Raw genomic sequence first — 25,662 nt, forward strand, 5'->3', positions numbered from 1 at the left:
CCCTCCGAGATTGGATCTATCTCTCTGTTTCTGCGTTCTCTGCGTTGGCTTCTGGCTCTGTTTCACCGTTTCGCGTATATATGGAGATCCGTAACTCCGATTGCCTGAAACCTTTTCCGTAATTTTTTTCCGAATATTATCTTTCTTGCGGCAAAAGAAGAGCATCAACCGCCTTACGGTGGGCTCACGAGGGTAGGCCGCGCGCCCAGGGGGAGGGCGCGCCCCCTTGCCTCGTGACCACCTCGGGCACCGTCTCACGTGGATTTTTCTTCTGGAAGTTTCCATATTTTCCAAAAATAAGCTCCGTCCGTTTTTATCCCGTTTGGATTCCGTTTGATATGGATATTCTGCGAAACATAAAACATGCAACAGACAGGAACTGGTACTGGGCACTGGATCAATATGTTAGTCCTAAAAATAATATAAAAAGTTGCCAAAAAGTATATGAAAGTGAATAATATTGGCATGGAACAATAAAAAAATTATAGATACGACGGAGACGTATCACTGGCCCTGCCGGGCAGGGACGTCCCAGAAGACGGCGCACGCCGAACCAGACGGACCAGGGGAGGGCCGGCCTCTAGCAGGCGGCCGCCCCCCTCCCTCGAAGCCCGTGCGCCATTAACCTGAAGAGACCAGGTGTGGCTACAGTGATCTCCCACCAGGCTGCAGGGACTGTAGCCACACTGAGATCACCAAGCCAGCGTCATTAGCAGCGCGGCTACAGTGACCAGCCGCCAACCAGACCCGCCAGCAGCGGTGACGGCCTGTCGGTTCCGTACCAGACCGGTCGGCGGGGTCCACCAGGCGGCGGGCCCCAGTAGTCGGCGGAGAGGCCGGAGGCCGGAGGCGCTGACAGCCGGACCCGGCAGCCGGCCAGATTACCATTGTACCCCTGGGGGGTAGGCCTATATAAACCCCCCCAGGGCACCCATGCAAAGGGTTCCCACCCCATTAGACCTAGCCACACACCTCGGGCAGGAGAGAGCTAGCCTTGCCTTCTCCTTCCTCTAGCACACAGCTCGAGGAGCAACTTGTATCACTTGTGCCTTTAGTGATCATGCGGAGACCCCGCAGAGCAGGACTAGGGGTGTTATCTCCTAGGAGAGCCCCGAACCTGGGTAAAGTCCGCCGGCGTTCGTGTCTACGCCTCATCCCACTTCCGGGCACCGGGGACGTTCTACTCGTTCCCACCATGATAAGCCATCTCTTGGCATATGTCACACCCGACCCCCGACAAGGGTCTTCTACTACAGGGCCTATGGGCCGGACTGATGGCTAGTGCAGAACTGAGAGGCGCCGGGCCGGTTATCAGCAAGTTTAAGGTGAGGCACCTCTAGGTAACACAGTTGAGCTGCTCCTTATGTAGTCCATATTAAAATATCTAAGTATAATCAAATTTAGAATAAATTGGATTATTTTCCGTGTGTAAATGAAGTCCGGCCCCAGTACCGGCTCAGCTGCAACAACATCGCCTGCGAATCCAACTTGGCCCTCCACATCCAGAACTGGAATGTGGTGCCCGCGAGATTAGAACTGATCAGGGCATGTACAATGGTGCTATCTTAGGAGTGCCACGTAGGATAAATGATGAGGTGGAGGAGAGAGAACTCATAAGAAAAAGCTTGTCTTCTCTTATTTAAGATAAAACAAGAGATGATCTCTTAGCACAATTTGTCTCACCATGTTTTAAGGAGTTGCTAGTTATTAAAGATAAGGCTAAGATATAACCCATTGTAGACATACTTTTTTGTCATCTTTAAATTACATGCAAAACTTAAAATAAAACTGTCTTATCAACCATTGTACATGCCCTTAGTTTCCATCACGGGGAAATCGTTGATTGATATGTATCCATCTCAACCGTGCTAGCGCAAATCACGGGGCCGGCGATTTTTAAAACGAGCGCCGCGCGCGCTCGCCGCCACCGACGTCAGGCGCTCCACGGGGTTCCGGAGGCGCATCAAAACGGCGACGTACGGGATCACCTCCTCCGTAGAAGCCGCCGCCGGAGCGTCGTCCTGTCCGCTCCCGAGTCCCGAGCAACAAACAGGTTAAACATGGCATCTTTCTCCTGTTTATTAGAGGTTTCTTGTTGCATCGCAGCCTTGGAACTTTGCATGACCAACGCCAGACACGCGTCAAGTACAGATCGAGTAAGGTTTCTACCATGGCAAACCTTGAACACACACTGCCTTCAGTGGTCGACGGCCTTAAGCCGGCGCAGAGGAAGGTTTTGTTCTGCTCGTTCAAGAGGAATCTGGTGAAAGAAACCAAGGTGTGTGTATGCCAAGCACTTCTTGAATATCTGTTGATCTGGAATTAATCACCATCACATGGCACATTTCCTGAACTTGTTACCTTCATTGGCTGCATGCATACAGGTGTCACACTTGGCTGGTTATGTGGCAGAACACTCAGCGTATCACCATGGCGAGCAGAGTCTAGCCAACACAATCATAGGAATGGCTCAAGATTTTGTCGGCACCAATAATATTAGTCTTTTGGAGCCCCGCGGCCTGTTTGGTACCCGATATTCGGTGGGTTAGCTTTGTAATTAAAACCCAAGTACCTTATATGCTGTCAAAGAAAAAACGAGTTCTCATGCTTTCTTTGTGTGTTTACATTCATCCATTTCATTTCAGGGGGGCAAAGATGCTGCTAAAGCTCGGCACATCTACACCAGATTAGCACCGATCACCCGTTTAATTTTTCCAAAGGATGATGATCTTCTTCTCAACTATCTGAATGAAGACGGACAGTCCATTGAACCCAGTTGGTAGTATTCCATCATTCATCCTGGCAATTAAATGGATTGATTTTTGTGCACCTAAAACCTGCCACCTTTTCTTCAGGTACATGCCAATCATTCCCATGGTTTTGGTCAATGGAAGTGAAGGCATTGGGCCTGGATCAAAAAATTATATCCCAAGCTATAATCCTAGAGACGTTATTGCTAATCTGAAAAGGTTGCTAAACGAAGGCACTGTGATACAAATGGACCCTTGGTACAAGGGGTTCAAGGTCTGTGAAATGCTCTCACTAGCATAGTTCTGTTACATTATCGACAGTTTGACTCCTTAATTCGGCAATTACTTTTTGATTCAAAATTTCTGTCCATAACCTTATAGGGCTCTGTGAAGAATGCAAGAGCGAAGGCAGCTGGTGTCACGTATACCATCACCGGTGTTATAGAGGAAGTCGATGGCACCAAGCTTAAAATTACTGAGCTTCCCATCCGCAGTTGGACTGTCGATTACAAAGAATTTCTTGAATCCATGTGTCCTCAAAGTGAACAGGAAAATGGCAATGAGAAGAACAAAGGAAAGGGCAAGGTCAAGGTCAAAGAACCACCGTTTCTAGTGGTAGGTAGTTGTTCAAATAGTTCTCTCGGATTTCAGTTTTTTTTTAACTTTCTTCAAATTGCAATTTTTTTGCAGAAAATTAGATCACAATGTGATCATGCGAATGTGGAGTTTGAGGTGATCATGAGTGAGCAAAACATGAATATTGCTAAGAAAAAAGGCTTTGAGAGCAAATTCAAGCTGACAGCCACAATAAAAACAACAAACGTGAACTTGTTTGACTCAGATGGTAGAATTCGAACATATGGCACCCCAGAGGACAGTGAGTATCTCCAATATGGAACTGTATGATAACTACAAACCCCTTCTCTTGTGGTTTTGAATCTGAAATGCTGTTAACTTTTCAGTACTTAAAGAGTTCTTCCAACTGAGGCTCGAATTCTACGCCAGAAGAAAGGTACATGTTTAATTTTTCCCTCTGTAATGTACATGTGAGAACCGCCACAATAACTAATTAATGCTGTGCAGGCAATAATGTTGCAAAATATAGGGAACGAGATATTGAAGCTTAAGAACAAAGTGAGGTTTATCCTTGCTGTTATTTCCGAGGACATCATAGTCAATAACAGGAAGACGGCCGAGCTTTACCTGGAGCTTAAGCAGAAGGGGTATGAACCTTTCCCAGAGAATCTGTTTACGTCCGAGCCGGTTCCCGCAGGAAGTACAGAAGAAGTAGATGAAGAAAATGAAGAGAATCCTGTTGAAGGTGCAGCAGGAGTTACTGCGAGTGATTATGAGTATCTTCTCGCAGTCGCAATTTTTACCTTTACTGAGGAGAAGGCACAGGAGCTCATCACACAAATGAATAAATTAGAGGCCGAATCTGAAAGCCTGGGCAAAGCAACTGCAGAAATTCTTTGGCTGGGAGAACTTGATGCCCTTGAAAAGGAACTGGACGTAAGCTCTGTTTTTATCTCAACAATGTTCTGCTTGATGTTATGTGTTTCGCCTCTTCTCACTCGCTTATTTTGATACAGGTGCTTGATGGAAATTCTGAAGTTTTAGAGGAGGAAACAACCCGTAGGCCGGGAAAAAACTCCAAAGGCGAGAAGGCTTATAATCCTGACTTGTCTCGAGAACATAGTGGTAAGGCCCACATACAATGTTTTGTGTTTCTCCTTTTCGCAAAAGAAAAAATGTTTTTTGTTTCTCCAAATAAAATGTATACTCTTAAACAGGATGTCCTGCTGCCGAGAAGCCAAAGACTGCCATCAGGAAGAGGGCGCCTGCTCGGAGCAAAGATATATTCAAGCCTACCGGCGACAGCAATTCCAGTGCTCCTTCTCCTGAGAAGAAGGTGCGAAAGCTGAGGATCTCCCTCTTCAACAAAAAGAGCGGCTCGGTTTCGCAGAGAGTCGCGAGCACTTCAACAGGAGTAGAAGATGCCGAGGCTCCTCCCTCGGGCAGCCTTGCTCAGCCAGTTACACTGAGAAGGACGGCAAGGGAGGGGAAGGCGAAAGCAATCTGCATCGATTCCGAGAGTGACGATAGTGTCTAGTTTATGAGACGTTTTTTTTTGCCAATCTGATGCATTGGTGCTTGGCTGCTTGCTCAGGTTCATATCTTATGCGCGTTCTGTGTTATGTTAGGCTGCCCAGACATTCATCAGTGAGACAATCTTTCTGAGACCTGTCCTTTCAGAATCTGGTATCACCATTTCTGTCTCTCAAATCAATCCACTTGTGACATTTGACACGTTGGTTACCTTATTAAAACGTTGATCATCCATCAACCCGTACACACCTAGTGCTTTTTTCTTTCCTTTTGCTGAATGTTCTGTTGTGTGCGTGCGTGCGTGCAAAGCGGATTGGGATTTCAAGCACTCTTGTGCTCTTTTGGTTCAGACGTGCCGTCCTTGTCTAACTACTAGTGTACTCCTATGCTTCCAACTCTTTCTTTGAGAAGAATGGTGAGTGCCAAGCATGATTGTTTTCGGTCTTTCTGAAGAACAGACTGTTACTCCCTTCGTAAAGAAATATAAGAGTGTTTAGATCACTACTTTAGTGATCTGTACGCTTTTATATTAGTTTACAGAGGGGGTAACTTTTAGGGATTCCAGTCACATATTTTGTGTCTTTTCTGACTCGTGAGCCCCATTCTGAGGTATGTTCTCTTAGGCCTTAGCCTTTACGCAAGAGTTTTTCAATTTCTCCTTTTAGTCTGGTGCAAGCTGTTCCTATGGCTCTGCCACCGACGTAGGCTTCCATGCAGGTCTCTTCACCACACCACCATCACATCCTGTGTCGTCCACCTGCGTTTCTGCCCCGCCGGGGAAACTATCGAGCACCTGTTCTTCGCGTGCCCACACATGCATTATGAACATTTAGAAGATGGTCCTCCTTGGTGCTTCGCGGCAAGCCTCCTGTATTGACTCTTGGGCACCGACGTCATGCCTGCTCCTCCTGCCTAATCTCAAATGTCCTTGTCGCAGTCGTGGGGGCACCTGGAAGAGTCAGAATTAATGCCTCATCATCTAAACCAAATTTTTTGAAGATCGAATAGGGTATAAGATTTACTACGGCACCACAATGAACGGGCATCCTAGCAACCGGTGATCCATTAATATGATCTTTGAGGTACAATGGCTTTAGTTTTGTTTCACCAATTCTTTTGACTTCTCGAAGATGGTGTTCTTAGGGCAAAAATGCACCTGAGCCACCTCCCATTCTTCTCTAGTACGAAATTCGGTAGGTAAGTAATACACCATATTAATATCCGTACCTTCTCATGGCCTAAATTCATTATCCATCATCTCATCTTCATGTCCCAATGTGTGCACTGGACTTGAAGTTTCTTTGACTGGAGGGGGTGTGATATGTGGTGTGGACGATATAATAGGGCCTGCATCATCCTTTTTTGGTGATGTAGGTGGTGTTGTTGCAATTAATGTGGAAGCTACTACATTCTCTTTTTTGTTTAGACTTCCATACTTGTTTTGCGAGTGCCATGGCCTGGATTTCATTGAACAATTTGTCCCTTTGCTTCTCCGCTTTGTGCTCTACCTTATCGTGATTCCTAATGCGTTGCAATATCGTTTTATGGTCTTAGTTAAATCAGGAGGACACCACTTAGGTTGTGTATAATTGGGATTCCTAGATTTGGCCTTGCTTGTGCTAGCCTCATGACCATAGTCATGGGACCCTACTGGATCGAAATTATATCACCATTAGAATTAGTCGGATTATCCTCAACAATCGGCCCTTTGATCTTCTTTTGCCTTTTGGAATGTGAAATTTTAGCATTAGGTGACTTAGCGTACCACACATTGCCCCCAGTCCTGCTCTGATTGTATTATTGTATTGGGGGTGTAGAAAGTACAAGTTGTCTACCAGAAGATGTAATGTGTGTTCTACGAGCATGGCTCCCTCGGTTTATATAGATATCGGGGATCCTAGGGTTACAGGGTCCTAGTCGGTTATGTACGAGGAGACAAGATTCTCCATGAGTCTAGCATCTTAGAGTATACGTCTAGTCTTCTGGATATTCCTTGTAATCATTATGGGCCGCCCGAAGTGGCCCAGGACAGAACCAGCATGGGGGTCCTCAGCCCGGACCACCAATATATGAGTCTGTATGGTGAGAGACCCCTAGTCGGGACACCATCAGCCAGCGTGAGAGTTAGGTGAGCTGGCGGAGCAGCCCATTCGCCGGCGCGAGGAATTCCTCTGCTGCCTCGCTAGTGAGATTGCCACCACCGCGCCCTTCCTTCCTCCTTCCATATCTCATCTTAATCTATCTCATACTCTCTCAGGCTCTCTATATGTGTAGCAGCATGTTGTATCGGCAGCTACCAGCGAGCACTCCGTCGCGCCACTCCGACCGCTCCCGAGCGCTGCCATGGCCAGCCTCCTCTCCCAATTGCCGGGGCGCCTCCCCTTGGGATTCCCTGCGCCAATGCTGAACCTTCCATCTCAGTTTAGTCCACCCCTTTCTTTTTTGTGTAATTGGGCAATGCACATTTTTTGAAATTTTTGACATGGCATTTTCTGAATCTGTCCAAAGGCAATTTTAAGAGATAACATCCCAAAATGATGGCATTTTTGCAAGTAATCATGGCACAATTTCCCAAAAAATATGGTTCCTGAAATCCATGAAATACCAGGCACATCCCAAAAACCATGGCAAGTTTAGGTGGAAGTGATGACAAAGCATAATGGATCATGTCATTGTTTTGTCGGCGGAGACGATGGAAAAAGTATGTTGTCATGCTTTTGGTATTTTAGGTTCCCATGGTTGGAAATAGAAGAAAAAATCAATGACATTTTATAGATAACCATGGCATTTTGGTAGAGAAACCATGGCATTTTGTAGGAACCATGGCATTTTTGTGGAGTACCATGGCATTGTGTAGGACCCATGGCTTTTATGTAGAAACCATTTCAATTACAATGTATGTACCATGGCGAATCAAACATGTCTCTGATGGCAACTTCCTTTTTTAGAGAATCATTGCACTTTTTTTGTAGAAACCATGACATTTTTGTTGCAGGAACCATATGGCATTTTTTTAGAAACTATGGCATTTGCAATGTATATACCATCAAGTCATATTCATGAAATTTTTTGTTTTCCATAAAATTCCTGAAAATAACATGGCATGTCCCAAAAACCATGCCATTTTTTGCAAAGTATCACAAATCATGTCACTTGCTTTTTTTTGTCGGTGGAAGTAATGGCAATAGGTTATGATTCTTTGGCATTTTTTAGGCTTTCATGGTGGGCAATTGAAGTCAACACAATGTCATTTTTTTGTAGAGAACCATAGAGTTTTTTTTTCTTTTTGTAGAGAACCATGACATTTTTTAGAGAACCATGGCATCATTTTTTTTTGTAGAGAACCATGGTGTTTTTGTAGAAACTATTGCATTTACAATGTATATGTACTATGGCATTTACAATGTATGTACCATGGTATTTTTTTTGGGAGAACCATGGCATCTTTTTTTTGTAGGAACCATGGTATTTTTGTAGCAACTATTGCATTTACAATGTATATATTCTATGGAATTTACAATGTATGTACAACGGTATTTTTATTTTTAAGAGCATGTCATTTTTGTTATTAGGAGGTTGGCGTTTTTGTTATTAATAGCATGACATTTTTACTTTAAAGAACATGACATTTTTTATTACATAGAGTGTGATTTGTTTTTTTATAAGCATTGTTTTTTAATTTGGGTTTTCTTCTCTTTTTTGCATGCTTTCCTTTTTTCTATAGGTTGGGAGTAGATGGTGAGCTTTTTTCAAATGCGCACAAAACTTTTATTAGCACTAGAAAATACCCCGCTCGTTGCCGCGAGAGTCGATTATGATATTTTCAGTGATTTGATTGTATGAAACGTCCATATTTGAATTAATAATACATAACTTAAACTGAAAGTGAATATCATATATATTATATTTGATTAATGTATATTTAAAATAGTTTGAATATAAGTGACATAATATAATACAAAACTTTTTCAATATATGTTTAGTGGAACTTTGATGACATGACATGTGTGGAGAGGTGGGATGTGTGCTTGTGATGAAAGAAAATCTCTTGCATGCTGTGGTGGGCTTTTGAGGAGGTGTCATATGTACTGTTAAGATATATAATAGAGTTAGTGGGGTTGAACTATTTAGGTATATAGGATACAGTGCACTTTTTTGAAATGAACAATGAATGTCTTTTAGCTTACGATAAACATTTCTCAAAACGCACACTGAATGTTTTTATATATGATGAACAATTTTGGTATAAACATTGAATATTCTTTTAATGTACGTTGAACTTCTTTTAGTATATAAACTGAACTTTCTCAGAACATATACTGATTTTCTTTTTAAATATATTCTATATTTAATAGGTTGAAAAAATGTATATCTTCTAGAAAACAATAGCTGATTTTTTTTGAGAAACTCGCCACTTTATTAATCAAGAATGTTCATAGGTACACGTCGTGGGTCATGGGGATTACCCAGCCACACATGTCTACCTAAACTCAGATTACAAGCAAACTTGACAAGATTATGAGCCTCGAAATTATAGTACCGTGGCTCATGAACGATCTTGCTTTTTTTTTGTTCAACAATAGCTGGTTTTCGGCGAAAAATCGACTAAAAACACGAAGAGGAAAATATAAGAAACTGCTTCGTGGGCAAGGTGGGTCGGCCCATTCGCGTAGGCTTCAAAAAAGAAAAAGTTGACGCAGACGAGCATTTCTCAAAAGAAAGAAAAGAAAAGACGAGCGTCAACGAGGAGCTCTCTCGTTCAACAGAAAAGATTGGTTACCATCGCGACGAAATCGTGATTGATGATATGCATCCGACCTAACCGTGCGCCATTTCGAACGTGGCCCGCTAGCGTAAATCGCGCGACTTCTCTCGTACGTTCAACAGGAATGGGAACGAGCACCGCGCTCGATCCTGGGTTCTGAAATACTCCTGCTCGCGAGCGCCGCCAGCCGCCGCCACTCCGACTCTTCATCTTCATCTTCGTCTTCCGGCGGCTGGCCAAGGCGAGACCTGCCGGAAACAGCCTTTTCCCAGGCCCAACCGAAGCATTCGCCGGAGCCGGACCGATCCATTCCTCGCCGATGCATCTCTACCAGGACATGGGTCCCTTCTTGAAGCCAGAGGCGGACCCTGAACGGTCGACACCTCCATCAATGGTCGACGGCCTTAACCCTTAAACCAGGGCAGAGGAAGGTTTTGTTCTGCTCCTTCAAGAAGAATTTGGTCAAAGAAATCAAGGTCTGTGTGCCAAAGTAGTTTTTAAATCTGTGCCAAGGTGTCCATGAATCTGTGTCCTGAATTCGTCGCCTCTTATTGACTGCAGGTGGCAGATTTTATTAGTTATATGTCAAAACGCTCGGCATACACCCATGGCGAGCAGAGTCTGGCATGCGTGATCATACGAATGGCTCAAGATTTTGTTGGCACCAATAACATCAATCTTTTGGAGCCCCGCGGGCAGTATGGTACCAGGAATTGGGTGTGTTAGCTTTGTAGATGCAGATTACCATATCACCGTGTTTGTAATTAGTTAACCACTTCTCATGCTTCTCTGCGTTTACAATCATTCATTTCAGGGGGGCGAAGATGCTGCTGAGGCCTTGTTCATCTACACCAGATTACAGCCTATCACCCGTTTTATTTTTCCAAAGGATGATGATGTTCTTCTCAACTACTTGAGTGAAGCTGGAAAGTCAATTGAACCAAGTTGGTAATAAATATCTATTCTAACACTCATCATGCAAGATTTCGAATGGATAGGTTTTTGCGTTCCTGTAATATGCCACCTTTTCTTCAGGTATATGCCAATTATTCCCATGGTTTTGGTCAATGGGAGTGGCATTGGCACTGGATCGAGCAGCTATGTCCCAAACTACAACCCAAGAGACATTATCGCTAATCTGAAAAGGTTGCTAAATGAAGAGGCTGTCGTACCAATGGAACCTTGGTACAAGGGGTTCAAGGTCCGTGGAATGCTTTTACTAGCATAGTTCTGTTACATTGACAGTTTGGTTCCTTAATTTAATAACAATTGCTTTTTTGATGCATTTCTGGGTTCATAACATCACAGGGGTCTGTGAAGAAGACAAGATCAAAGGCAGCGGGTGCCACATATGCCATCAGTGGTGTTATAGAGAAGGTTGATGACACCAAGCTTAGAATTACTGAGCTTCCCATCCGCTGCTGGACTAACCATTACAAAGAGTTTCTTGAATACATGAAACTTTGGGAAGAGCCAGCGTTTCTAGAGGTATAGTTAATTACACAAAGGAATAGTCCCTTCTCTCGGGTTTCAGATGTTTTGATTTTCTTCAATTACAGGAATGCCAATCACGATGCGATCATGCAAGTGTGGAGTTTGAGGTTATCTTGAGTGAGCAAAACATGAATATTGCTAAGCAAGAAGGCCTTGAGAAGAAATTCAAGCTGACAACCACAATAGAAACAACAAACATGCATTTGCTCGACTCGGATGGAAAAATTCGAAAATATAATACCCCAGAGTACAGTGAGTATCTCCTGTATTGAACTACAAGCCAGTTCTCTTCCTATGGTTTTGAATCTAAAATCATTTCACTTTTTCAGTACTTAAAGAGTTCTTTAAACTGAGGCTTGAATACTATTGGAGAAGAAAGGTACATCTTGACCTTTCCTTCATGATGATGATGACGATCAAGTGCAAACTGGCACATTAACTAATTTATGCTGTGCAGGCAGTAATGTTGAAAAATATTGGGAAAGAGTTGTTGAAGCCTAAGAACCAAGTGAGGTTTATTCTTGCTGTTATATCCGGGGACATCGTAGTCAATAACAGGAAGAGGTCAGAGCTATTCCTGGAGCTTAAGCAGAAGGGATATCAACCTTTCCCACAGAAAAAAGTTACAGCCAATGAAGTAGATGAGGAAAGTAATTATGAGTACCTTCTCGCAATGCCGATTGGTAACTTGACACTGGAGAAAGTACAGGAGCTCCTCGCAGAACAGAAGAAATTAGAGGACGAACATGAATTTCTGGGCAATGCAACTCCAGAAATTCTTTGGCTGAGAGACCTTGATGCTCTTGAAAAGGAACTGGACGTAATTAAACAATGTTTCTCTCTAGTGTTTTGGTCGATGTTATGTGTTTCTCCCTTCTTCTTACTCATTGATTTTGATACAGGTGCTTGATGCAAAATTTGAAGCTGAACAGGAGGAAACAAGACGTAAGCGGGAAAATTACTTCAAAGACGAGAAGGCGTCTAAAGCAGCGCCCAAGAGACGACGGCCTAAGAAGACTGCAGCCAAATCTCAGAAGGTACAGAGTAACACAAGTCATAAAGTTCTTAAGTTACAGAGGAGAGGACTAGCTAGGAAGTATATGTTGTTCTTTAACTGATAAAACAATCTTACCTTTTGAGACAAATTTGGCTGGGAACGACGAAGATTTCGAAACGAAACCTGCAGCACAAATGAAGAGACCACCCAAGAAGGTTTGGTCCTTGAGCAAGCCGTCTTACTGTGCGTGTCATAGTTTATTTGTTGCTTTTACAAGTCAGTTCAACAATTTCATAGGCAAGTGCACCGGTGGGAGATGATGAGGACGAAGCTTTCGAACTGAAAGATCGTCTGGCTGTTTATAATTTGGGCTCGTCCTCAGAACATAGTGGTAATGCCCGTGTACAGTTTTGTGTGTTTGTGAACATGAAATGTCCATCTCTTACAAAAGTTTAAGCTGATGGCGTGAGCGTGACCACTTGTGCAGCCATGGAAACTGAGACTACAAAAGAACATAACAAGAAAGGAAAGAAAGGGAGGAACGAGCCAAGCAAAAGAGGCACAGCAAAGAAGACCGTGGCACCCTTAACCGGGTTGTCTGGTGAAGACATAGCAGTGCCCATCCCCGAGAGCGAGGACAAGAAGTTTACCGTGGAAGAAGCACAAGTTGAGAAGAAAAGCATCTCCCAAAATAGTGGTAATACCCATGTACTACTATGTTGTGTTTGTGCACATGAAAATGTTCACATCTCTTACAAAAAGTTTAAGCTGATCTGATTCAATGTTGTGTTTGTGCAGCCATTAAAACAGAAGGACAGCAGGAAGGAAAGAAAGGGAGAAACGGGCCAAGCAAAAGAGGTGCGGTAAAGAAGGCCATGGCACCCTTAACCGAGTTGTCTCGTGAGGACGACGACAACAAGTTTGCTGTGGAAGAAGTGCAAGTTGAGAAGAACAGCAGTGGAACAGAGCCTGCTGCAAAGAAGCCAAAGAAGGCTACCATCGGGAAGAGGGCGTCTGCTCAGAACAACTCCAGTGCTCCTTCTCCTGAGAAAAAGGCACGAAAGAAGAGCGGCTCGGTTGCGCAGGCAGTTGCGAGCGCTTCAACAACAACAGAAGATGCTGAGGCTCCTCTTCCCTCTGGCAGCTCTGATCAGCCTGTAGCACTGAGAAGGTCGGCAAGGCACCGGAAGGCGTAACCAATCTAAATCGATTGAAAATAATGTCTAGTTTCTGAGATTTTTTAGCTAATTCTCAAATCCATCTACTTGTGAAATTTGACACGTTAATCACCTTAAACTTAGACCATCCATCGTCGATAACTCTTCATGTTTCTTATTTTTTGTTTTTTCCTAGAAAAAGTAAAAATGAAAACACCAAGCAGTGACGCGTTTTGTGCTCCTTCGTGATTTGCTTGAGACGTGCTGTTCTCTCCACTTGAGTTGTGTCTCAGCACTTCAGCAGCAGCACCTCTATTTTTACCTTTTGAGCAGAAGGGGTGCCCCCCGATTTTCAATGATTTAGTAGAAACTCGATAGCACACAGAGTTCAAAGGCTAAAATTAAAAACAAACAGGAAACAGTAGGGAGAAAACACCAGGATCAGCTAACGAAACATAACCCAATACCAGCTACACAAGTCTATGATCATTATAAATGACATTGTGTGATCACTTGAGATGTGGAAATCAAATGGAACCCTCCTGAACCAGGCTGATCAAGATTAATACTGATGGCGCCATTGGTGTGGTTCGCCGGAGAGGAGGAGCCAAGTGAAGCTTTTTTCCATGTGAAGCTTTTCGCATGAGAAAACACCAGGATCGTGGGGGAGCGGTAAACGCGGTAACCGAATATCTCGAGCGGTTACCAAAACCATGGGAGGAGCAGGTATTATAGGGAGGGATCATATCGGGAATTTATGGGCAGCGTCCGCTTGGTAAACTTCATTTGATTGTTGCGCATAAAATCTGGCTCCCCAGTTGATACTTGAGAGCTTCGCGACGGCTTTCCTTGACCTTTAAAATAGACCAAGCAGAAATCCAGTATTGAAACCTGTTAGTAAGTACCACAAGATTAGAAATGTGTATGTTTGGGAAACAAGCATCATTTTGTGTTTTGCAGATCGACTAAACAACCACAGCTATACCCATATCGACCACCAGTCAGCGGGAATTAGCAAAACCAGTAACCAATCATCGAAAAGATCACTCACATTCCATGCAAAATTAAAGGCACAACAGGCCATATTCCATGCAAAATTAGACATGGGATAAACAAAAAACATATGATCAATTATTTATTTATCTCCACAAAATTACCGAAAAAGGCTTTCACCCCGCTTTATAAATAAAGCAAACCGCCACAGAGCATACAAACCGAAGCAAGTCCACACACACCCACCCAAGACTCACGACAAAGTACATAGGTTCTGTTGAGGGCACAGCTCAACAAGCCCAAAAGGAAAAGAAAAACAACACCCACACACCAAACACACAGCGTCTAGTCAGGATCCGGCGGAGGCGGCGGGGGCGGCGGCGACAGGCGGACGGCCATCGAAATTCACACAGATCCTCTTTTCTCTTCCATCCCCTCCAGTGAAGCACAAGCACATCTTTGGTATGCACACTTCTTTTCAACAACAGCCACAGGAGTACTCTGATTTTAGTGGACAATTTGAATTTCCATAAGAATTTATGGTTAAGCCCAAGGCTGTTCCATCTAAGCTTTCCATAGGAGTTAACTGAGAAACCTAGTCCAACAACCAGTTTAGTGTGTCAAGTTGATCAGACAGAGTAATCCCAGACATATGCTTCTAAGCTTCTCGCACATATCTAAATTTGCGCCAGTGAGAATTCTGCGGAAGTTAAGACAATCAAAACCCTTAGAGATGAAATATTCGACAGTGGCTGCCACTCTGGTGCAAATATCATAATAAATTTCTAAATTTGGTGGCCACGCATCTTCCCAGAATCTTATTTTCTTGCCATCACCCACTACCCTAGTGCAGCAGGAATAAAAACACACAGAAACCCTGCTAGAAACAGGAGTCCTCTGGTTTGAGCTCGCTCCCCGAGAACATATTACTCCCTCCGTAAAAAATATAAGATGTTCTAACTTTTGTCTGAATCGGATATATATCTTTTAGTGTGTTTGTTCACTCATTTCAGTTTGTATGCAATCCGTATTGAAAGATCAAAAACATTTTATATTTGTGAACGGAAGGAGTACTTTGCAAGATTCACTGCCAAAGGCTCTCTTTAGTTTCCATCTTCCACAACCATTTCACAAGCAAAGTAATGTTCATACACTTGAGATCCAGTATACTCAGCCCACCATTCTCGGTAGTCGAGCAAACTACATGCCAGTTACTCCCTCCTTCCCATAATATAATAGCGTTTTTGAGATGTGTCAAAAACGCTATTATATTATGGGACGGAGGGAGTACTTCCTAATTCCTGGTCCTTTGCCCACATATAATTGTCTCCACTTGTTGGTTGTCACTTGCAGGAGCTGTGACACTTTGGCCCTCAGGATGGTGCTTAGCGAGATTGTCTTACAAGGGTCTGTTCGGCGGAAGAGAGGTTTCCGTTGGGCAATCGCTGATCTGGAAAGCCTGGGCACCATCGAGGTGCAAATTTTTTGCATGGCTGCTGCTCCATAAAAGGATTTGGTGTGCTGCAATTGCTAAGTGTTCGATTAGCCCCTTTGGAGATCCTTCGGGGGACCTCCTTTTTTCGTTCTCTCATTTTTCTTTCTTGCCATTTTAACACGGCACTGGATTGCTGCTCCCTACTTATCAATGAAACGCTGACATTTGCCATACTTTAAAAAAAAAAGTGTTTGCCGTGAACTGATCCGAGAGATGTTGCAAGTCTGACTGTTGTATATGCTCTTCTTAGAATTGTTGCTCATTTTGTTTGTAGGATGATGAGTTGATGATGATGGTTGCAATCTTTTTTTTTTGAGACTTTTATAATTCATATCACGAATCAGTACAAAGTAGTCGACCCTTACAATTACACTGAAACGCAATGACAAAGGACCATGAACACCTAAAGTACCCTAAGACAATTATAACGCAAGAAGATCTCCGAAGCCCTGTGTCATCATCCCTGACCCCTGCAGCAGAAGAATCTGCAACCAGTCGCAAGCAGGTCATCATCTTCGACCTCGGTACAACTGCCGCCACGCTGCTTCCTCTTTTCTTGACACCAGCGCTGAGAGGGCATGGACATCAATCCAACATATCTGCAACAGCCGTCGCCATCTATGGCTTTGAGTACCGCGAAAAGTGTCCCTTCCGGAAGGAAGAGAACTCGAGTCATCCGACCGGTCCAGCACCGCGGCCGGGCCATCCGTCCGGGCAAAGCAAGATCTCCCACCAGCATCAGCGCAGAGGAAGGAGAAAAAGAACAGCAGCAAATCATACCAACAAGGAAGAAGAAAGGTCTTCGTCTCCCTGCATCCATCGCCCATCTGAGGACCCAAACGGCCAGTGCCGATGGACCTCCAGCCACCATAGCCCGTGACCTCGACGAGATCCGGGGATCCCCAACCCCGCTGGCTCCTAGACGAAAGCAAAAGCCTCGCCTGACCGTGAACGGAGCCTGGAGAAACTTATTCCGACGCGACACCACCGCAACGGCCTCGGCAGCGTCTTCCTCAACCCTAACCCTACGACACACCCACCTAGCAAACAGACCCGAGGTTCCCCCTCCCTCCCGCCGCCGGAGCGACCAACGGAGAGAGAGGGAACCGGCGGCGTCACCGGCGGCGCGCAGGAACTCTCGTCGCCTCTAGATCGCCTCGTGCGATCCTATTCTTTTGCGTGGAAGGAGGCTACGCTGATGATGGTTGCAATCTGGATGCTCGATTCCTATGGCAAGCATGTCTACAAAATAGGTATGTCAGCATCTCCAAAAGGGATTTGTGACGTCGATCGATCGCAGTCCTACTGATGATGGTTTTTTTTGATTGAGGGGCAAACACACCTTCAGATTTATTTTATTTTTTGAGAAAGAAACGCGCGGCGGACCAGGAAAGCCTCGATCGAATCAGGCAGCAAACTCTCGCGACCGAGCCGCCCCCGCGGGCGGCCGACCGCGCCCAGCCTTCCCCCCGCGCGCCTCTCCCTCCCTCTTCCTCTCTGCCGCCGTCGCCAGCGCCCGCTGCGGGCCTGGCCCGGGCGACGCTGGTGGCGGCGGCCCCCTGGCTTTTCCCCTCTCGGGTGTCCGCCGGCGCGGGACGGGGCGACCCCGGGCGGTGCTTCTCGGCGGCGGCGGTCCAGCGCGGCGGCGGGGGGCTCCTGGCGCGAGCGGGGGCGGGCTTCTGGACGGCGGCGTCGCCGTTGGCGACGGGGCGACGCGGCGGCGCGATCTGGCGGCGCCCGCTCGGCCCAGATCTGGGCCCTTCGGGCCCCATCTGGGCCTGGGCGGGCCGGCGGCGGTGTGGGTCTGCTTCGTGGCTTCCGGGAGGCGGGGGAGAGGCGATGAGCGGCAGGGTGTTGGCGGCACCATCGCCGGCTTGCTGCAGCGTGGCGGCGGGGCTTAGCGGGCCCGTTTCGGGCCTGGCCGGGCCAGGGGTGGCCTGGCATGCCCTGCTGCTGCGTCCGGACGGCTACCGCGACGGTGTCGGAGGCTCTGGCCTCCCGCACGACGGCGGTGGAGGTGGTTTCCTCCCGTTCGGTTTCGGTGCTGCTTCTCCCTCCGCGGGGCGCTTCTCTCCGGTCCTCTTGGCCTCGTGTTGGTGTCCGCAGTGAGGCAGCGTGGGTGACGGCGCAACCGCGATGACGCATGGTGGTGGGCGGCGGTCTGGCTGGTCGGCTCCGGTCCGTTGGGCGGCGGGGATTGGAGTACGGGAGAAATCCTTAGCGGTTTCGGCCCCGATGCGGTGACACCTGCGGGTGCCACCATTCCTTCCTGGAGGGTGTCGGTGATATCCATCCCCCACCTTCCTCCGCGTGCCGAGGAAACCCTAGGACATGTCCGGGCAGCAGCGTCGTCGGCGTCGCTTTCCTTCTTGGAGGTGTTGTTTTGTACGCGGGTGGTCCGGAGCCTCGGGTTGTAGTGGTTTGTCTTTGGTGGGCGTAGCGGTGGCGGGTCATCCGTGCTCTGTCGAGCTGCCGTTGTTGGCATTTGCTTCTTCTTCTTTTTCTTTTGAGCTTGTTGTGCTGTTCGCCCCAGCGATCATGTATCGGTGTTGGTTGCTTTGGAATACAAAGCGGGGGAAACCCTTTTTCGGTAGAAAGAAACGCGCACCTTCAGATTTTTTTTTGAACGCACCTTCAGATCAGCAGGCCTTTGGGTCCGGGAGACCATAATTCGGGACGATTGGTTACCATCGCGGGGAAATCTTGATTGATACGCATCCGTCCTAACCGCACGCGATTAGCACGCGGCCTCCCAGCGCATATCACGCGGCTGCAAGCCCTCGAATGAAAACGAGCACCGCGCTCGATTCTGGGTTCTGACTTGTGAAACACTCACGAGCACCGCCACGCCCAGCCGAAGCACTCGCCGGAGCCGGAGCCGGAGCGATCCTCGCCGATGTTTTGCAACCATGACCTCAGTCCCTTCTTGAAGCCAGAGGCGGACCCTGAACGGTCGACACCTCCTTCAATGGTCGACGGCCTGAAACCAGGGCAGAGGAAGGTTTTGTATTCCTCCTTCAAGAAGAATCTGGTTAAAGAAATTAAGGTGCGCCGTGTGCCTTTCATTGACTGCAGGTGGCAGAGTTTATATCGGTCATAAAGAATTTAAGGATTTTTTTGAATCTGTGCAAGGTGCGTATGCGTGCCCTAAATCCGTTGCCTTTTAATGAAGGGCTTCTATTGGCTGCAGGTGGCAGATTTTATTGGTGATATTGTGTCAAAGCAATCAGCGTACCATGATGACCATGTTGAGCAGACTAGAGCATGGGTAGTTATACTTACACGGATGGCTCAAGATTTTGTTGGCAGCAACAACATTGCTCTTTTGGAGCCCCGCGGGCAGTTTGGTACCAGGAATTCGGCGGGTTAGCTTTGTATAAAAGCCAAGTACCATATGACCCTGTTTGTAATTAAACAGTTCCCATTCATCTTTGCTGCTTGTTTACAATCGTTCATTTCAGGGGGGGAGAAGACGCTAGTGATGCCATGTTCATCTATACCAGATTAGCACCTATCACCCGTTTAATTTTTCCAAAGGATAATGATGTTCTTCTCGATTATTTGAGTAAATCTGGAAAGTCAATCGAACCCAGTTGGTAATATAATCTCTTCGAACACTCATCCTGCACGACTCCATATGGATTGATTTTTTGTGTAACAAAAAATATGCCGCCTTTTCTTCAGGTATATGCCAATCATTCCCATGGTTTTAGTCAATGGAAGTGGCATTGCCACTGGATCGAGTAGCTATGTCCCAAACTACAACCCAAGAGACATTATCGCTAATCTGAAAAGGTTGCTAAATGAAGAGACTGTCGTGCCAATGGACCCTTGGTACAAGGGGTTCAAGGTCCGTGAAATGCTTTTACTAGCATAGTTTTGTTAAACTCACAATGTGGCTCCTTAATTCCACAATTGGTTTTTGATATAAATTTTCTGCTAATAACATGACAGGGCTCTTTGAAGAAGACAAGCTCAAAGGCAGTTGGTGCCACATACACCATCATTGGTGTTATACCGAAAAAAGCTTTCGCCCCTCTTTATATATAAAGCACCAACCACTTACAACGAGCGATACAACACACAACACGACACGCATCCAAGGCAAGATACATAGGTGCTAAGATGCAGCCAACACTCCCCCGAACAATTCCAAGACAACGAAGATACACACTAGGCACACTAGGAAGTCAGAGGGAGAACTCAACCTGGAACAAGCCACAGAAGAGACCAAGCTACAAGCCGTCGATCCATGAACCCCAAGGCGGTGCCTTCAAGAAGGATACGCCACCGGAGTGCCGCCACCACCCGATCCAGAGGATCAAGATTTTCATCCGTGGTACCTTGGAGGACATGGAGCAACCGCAACGGAGTCTTCAAGAAGATGCCGACGTCCTCGGGCGCCGCCTCCGTCGGCCTGGACATGCCAGGCAGGATTTTCATCCAGGTCAACAACTCCGCCTCCGAACAGGTTACAGACAGTCCTGGGGACAGAGCCGCATCACCGCCACCGATCGACAAGCACCAGCCGCCATGCCGCCCACGTGACCATGGAGACTAGCCCGCACCTGAGCCGCGAGCTCCGCCCACGAGCACGCCGCTCCCACCACCAAGGCCGCCGCCCTGCATCCCGACACTCTAGAGACCGGCAAAGGAACAGGCTTGGAAACGACCGACCAATCCCTAGCACGGATAGAGCCACCGGTGACCAGCCTGCCCCGAACACCACGAACCCGGAAGCACTAGGCAGGGGAAATGGGGAGGAGAGGAGCGGAGCATGTCCGGACCGGCGCCCCCTGCACCGGTGACGGGTAGAGAGCCCACCCGTCCCTCCTGCAACCTTCCCAGACGTCACCCCTGACGCCCCGCCATGGCCTCCAGCCAGCCCGACGCGGCGCAGCAGCGGCCACCCCGTCCACCGCGGCGAGGGTCGCCGGACCGCCCGAATCCTGCAGCCAAAGAGGGCCTCCAAAGCGCCCAGCCACCGATGACCCACACCGCCGCACCGCTGCAGGAGCAGGCCGCACGCCACCGCGGACCACGCCCCGAGCCACGACCTCGCGAGGTCATGGCCAGCCCCCCGCGCCGCTTGACAAGAAGGAGCCGCCAGATCTGAAGGCCGATTTGGAGCCCCGTCGCAGTCAGGTCCGCGCCGCCTCGGCCGCCACGACGAGCAACACCACCGACAACACACGCCGGAGCAACAACCACCAGCGCCGTTGCGCCCCACAAAGCGCCGCGTCCCAGAACGAAGGGGCCGTCCCGCGCCGCCCACCACCGGAGAGGAGAGGAGGCCCCGCCGCCGCCGCTGCCGGCCGGGCTTTGCCCGCCGGCAAGCTCCGGCGGCGGCGAGGGGAGAGGAGGAGGAGTTGAAGGTAGGGGCGGCGGCGGCTAGGGTTTCCCCCCGTCGCTCGCGGGAGCGACGCGGGGGAGGGAGAGGGTGTTTCATCATTGGTGTTATAGAGCAAGTGGATGACATGAAACTTAAAATTACCGAGCTTCCCATCCGCTCCTGGACTCGAGATTACAGAGAATTTCTTGAATCCATGTGTCCACTGTTTCTAGAGGTAGTTAATCATTCAAATAGCTCATTATCTTGTGTTTCAGATGTTTTGACTTTCTTCAGTTGCAACCAATTTACAGGAAACACGGTGGCGATGGAATTATGCGAATGTGGAGTTTGACATTTTCTTGAGTGAGCAAAACATGAACATTGCTAAGAAAGAAGGCCTCGAGAAGAAATTCAATCTGATAACCACGATAGGAACATCAAACATGCACTTGTTTGACTCGGATGGTAAAATTCGAAAATATGACACCCCAGAGGACAGTGAGTATCTCTATCTAATATGGACCTGTATTGAACTACAAACCCCTTTTTGTGGATTTGAATCTAAAGTCATATTACCTCTTCAGTACTTACAGAGTTCTTCAAACTGAGGCTCGAATACTATCGTAGAAGAAAGGTACGTACAGTTTGACCATTTTCTTTGTCATGATGATGCTCGAGTGCAAACTGCCGCATTAACTAATATTTTTGCCGTGCAGGAAGTAATGTTGGAAAATATTGGGAAAGAGTTGTTGAAGCCTAAGAACCAAGTGAGGTTTATTCTTGCCGTTATTTCCGGGGACATCGTAGTCAACAACAGAAAGAGGGCAGAGCTATTCCTGGAGCTTAAACAGAAGGGGTATGAGCCTTCCCAAAGAGAAAAAATACAGCTAAAGAAGTAGATGAAGAAAATGATTATGAGTATCTTCTTGCAATGCCAATTGGTACCTTGACTCTGGAGAAGGTACAGGAGCTTGTCGCACGGCAGAAGAAATTAGAGGACGAACTTGAAAGTCTGGGGAAAGCAACTCCAGAAATTCTTTGGATGAGAGACCTTGCTGCTCTTGAAAACGAACTGGATGTAATTAAACAGTGTTTCTCTTTAAAGTTTTGCTCCATGTTATTTGTGTTTCACGTTATCTCGCTCATATATTTTGATACAGGTGCTTGATGCAAAAGAAGCTGAACAGGAGACAAGACGTAGGCTGCAAATGAACTCCATAGGCGAGAAGGTGTGTAAAGCAGCGCCCAAGAAACAGTGCAAGAAGACTGCAGCCAAACCTCAGAAGGTAGAGAGTAACACGAATGATACACTTCTTAAATTACTGTGATAAAACAATCGATTTTTCAGGTAAATTTTGAAACGAAACCTGCAGCACAAAAGAAGAAACGACCCAACAAGGTTGGGTCCTCGAGCAAGCCTTCGTACTGTATGTGTCGTAGTTTGTTTGTTGCTTTTACAAGTAAAATTAACAATTTCATAGGCAAGTGCACCGATGAAAGATGATGAGGACGAAGCTGTCGAACTAAAAGATCGTCTGGCTGTTTATAATTTTCATGACTCCCCTCCAGAACATAGTGGTAATACCCATGTATTATGCACAGCAAAATATTCATATCTCTTACAAAATTTTAAGCTGATCACTTACAATGTTATGTTTGTGCAGCCATTAAGACTGAGACTGCAGAAGGACAGCAGGAAGGAAAGAAAGGGAAGAACGATCCAAGCAAAAGAGGCGTGGCAAACAAGGCCACGGCACCCTTGACCGAGTTGTCTGGTGAGAACGAGGACAACAAGTTTGCTGTCGAAGAAGTGCAAGTTGAGAAGAAAACCGGTGGAAGAAAGCTTGCTGCCCAGAAGCCAAAAAAGACTACCAACAGGAAGAGGGTGCCTGCTCAGAGCAACTCCGGTGATCCTTCTCCTGAGAAGAAGGTGCGAAAGATGAGTGACTCCTCCTTCAACAAGAAGAGCAGCTTGGTTGCGCAGACAGCAATAGAAGATGCTGAGGCTCCTCTTCCCTCCGGCAGCTCTGCTCAGCCTGTAGCACCGAGAAGGTCAGCGAGGCTTAAGCACGTGCGATAGCGGAAAACGTCTTACCTCTCTCGAGGGACGTGGTTCACGTTATATGGAGAGGGGGACGCGACCCCAACGATCGGTACAGGAGGGCGATCAGAAGATCGTTACAGAGAGGGAATCTCGGATGAGATTACTTGGAGAAGGAGGAGAAGGAGATAGAGATGGTTACAATTGTAATATCTAACAACCAAGATTTATCTCTATCCCTAGTACCAGCTGAACACCTCCTCCTGGATCGTGGTGTAACGTTGTCTAATACCCTCCCTTAATCACAACTTCATCAAGTTGAGATTATGCTTGAAATCTTCAAAGCTTCTTGTAGGCAAGGGCTTTGTGAATCCATCTGCAAGTTGATCTCTGGAATGCACAAAGCGAATGTCAAGTTGTTTCTGAGCAACTCTTTCTCTGACAAAGTGAAAATCAATCTATATGTGCTTTGTCCTGGCATGAAACACCGGATTTGCAGAGAGATATGTAGCACCAAGATTGTCACACCATAAGCAGGGAGCTTGCTTACTTTGTACACCAAGTTCCTTTAAGATAGACTGAACCAATATTATTTCAGCTGTAGCGTTAGCCAATGCCTTGTACTCTGCCTCTGTACTAGACCTGGACACGGTGGCCTGTTTACGTGCACACCATGATATCAAATTTGGTCCAAAGAACACTGCAAAGCCACCAGTGGAGCGTCTGTCATCAAGACAGCCTGCCCAATCTGAGTCAGAGAATGCACTGACAAGAGTAAAAGGTGATTTGCTAAAGTTCAGTCCCAAGTTCAAAGTATGCTTCACATACCGAACTATACGTTTTGCAGCTGTCAAATGAACATTGGTAGGTGCATGAAGGAATTGACAGACTTTGTTAACAGCAAAAGACAGATCCGGTCTGGTAAGTGTAAGATACTGAAGAGCTCCTACCAAACTCCTGTATTTCATGCTGTCCTCTTGACTCAAAAGCTCACCTTCTGCAAGAGATAGTTTTTCTGAACTAGACAATGGAGTGAGGCAAGGCTTGCATCCCTGTAACCCAGCCTTCTTAACCAAATCAATGGCATATTTTTCTTGAGAGAGCAGAAGTCCATCTTTGTGCTTCTTCACCTCAATCCCAAGAAAATAGTGCAAGTCACCAAGGTCCTTTAGAGCAAACTCTGCACTTAGATCCTCAAGAAGTCCTCTGATAGCTTCATCAGATGAGCTGGTTACAATAATATCATCAACATATATGAGAACAAATATGCATGTGTTGGAATTGTTGTAGATGAACAATGATGTGTCAGATTTAGAGGGAACAAAACCAAGTGCTTGCATTTTGTGACAGAGACGAGCATACCATGCCCTTGGAGCCTGTTTCAACCCATATAGTGCCTTATCAAGCTTGCATACATATGAAGGAGCATTCTTACTCTCAAACCCAGGAGGTTGTTTCATGTACACTTCCTCTTCCAGAACACCATAGAGAAACGCGTTCTGAACAACAAGCTGTCTGAGACTTCATCCTCTGGAAACAGCAATAGATAGGACAAGACGAATGGTGGCAGCCTTTACCACCGGACTAAATGTGTCCTCATAGTCTATACCATATCTCTGTTTAAAACCTTTTGCTACTAGGCTAGCCTTATAACGATCAATAGTTCCATCAGCTTTTCTTTTAATCCTGAAAACTCACTTGCAATCAATTAAATTTTTACTTTGCTGTGGGGGAACCAAATGCCATGTTTTATTTTTCTTCAATGCCATATACTCTTCATTCATGGCTTTCTTCCACCTATCATCACACAATGCTGCTTCAAGGGTGTTAGGTTCATCTGGTTCACCTGTGGAACAGACCATACCATACTTGGACATATGCTTGTAGTTGATAGGTTGAATTTTCCCTTGTTGAAGACGTGTGCGACGTGGCTGCTGAGCACTCATATCTGCTGCCACAGAGGATCCTGTAGTCCCCAAATCATTGGCTGGACCAGAACCCAATGAGGATTCGGCAGCAGTAGCAGCAGCGCCACCCAACAGCTTTGGATTTTCTGCGGTTGAAACACGAGGCGGGACACCTGAAGCAGCCACAGAAGATCCCGCAGGTGCCATATCCACTTGAGTTTCTGTGCCGGTCGGATCTGCGCCTGGATCCGCGCGGTTTTCCGCACCAGGGGCCGCGCCAGAGGCGGTCGGGCCCGCGCCAGGCCCCGCGCCCTCCCTTGACCACGTACCTGTGCGCCTCTTGTACGTCACCGGTTGGATGGAGTAGCGCGCAGCGCCTAGGCCATCTGGAGCCGGCCAAGTGGAGGACAACGATTGGCGCGGGGCAGGGAAGCCAGCGCAGCCAGCGAACGAGGCCCGCGTGTCGCTCATGGGACCGGCACTGCGGGAATCAGGGGAGACCGCACGCTCGCCTGTGCCTGCGTTGGGCTCCGTTCCCGGAGCTGACCTGATTCGCTGCTCTTGGGCGGATCCCGAGGAGAATCTGTCTCCTCTGGTGGGACACATAAGATATGGTCCATTT

At 46.9% G+C, this 25,662-nt stretch overlaps 1 protein-coding gene and 2 pseudogenes across 1 annotated transcript; all 3 read left to right on the top strand.

The window, feature by feature from the left end:
- The first annotated feature begins 2,170 nt into the window (after positions 1-2,170).
- Positions 2,171-4,863, top strand: LOC119307490 (DNA topoisomerase 2-like). Its single transcript, XM_037583566.1, has 9 exons — positions 2,171-2,278; positions 2,385-2,544; positions 2,900-3,024; positions 3,132-3,365; positions 3,441-3,492; positions 3,713-3,762; positions 3,834-4,262; positions 4,343-4,451; positions 4,544-4,863. The coding sequence occupies exons 1-9, from the start codon at positions 2,171-2,173 to the stop codon at positions 4,861-4,863; spliced, it is 1,587 nt and encodes a 528-aa protein (XP_037439463.1).
- A 4,894-nt stretch (positions 4,864-9,757) lies between these two features.
- Positions 9,758-13,461, top strand: LOC119307488 (annotated as a pseudogene).
- Positions 13,462-18,639: 5,178 nt separating this feature from the next.
- LOC119307489 lies at positions 18,640-23,420 on the top strand (annotated as a pseudogene).
- The last annotated feature ends 2,242 nt before the right edge of the window (positions 23,421-25,662 follow it).

The sequence above is a fragment of the Triticum dicoccoides genome, chromosome 5B (genome assembly GCF_002162155.2).
Source record: "Triticum dicoccoides isolate Atlit2015 ecotype Zavitan chromosome 5B, WEW_v2.0, whole genome shotgun sequence".
Taxonomy (NCBI): Eukaryota; Viridiplantae; Streptophyta; class Magnoliopsida; order Poales; family Poaceae; genus Triticum; species Triticum dicoccoides.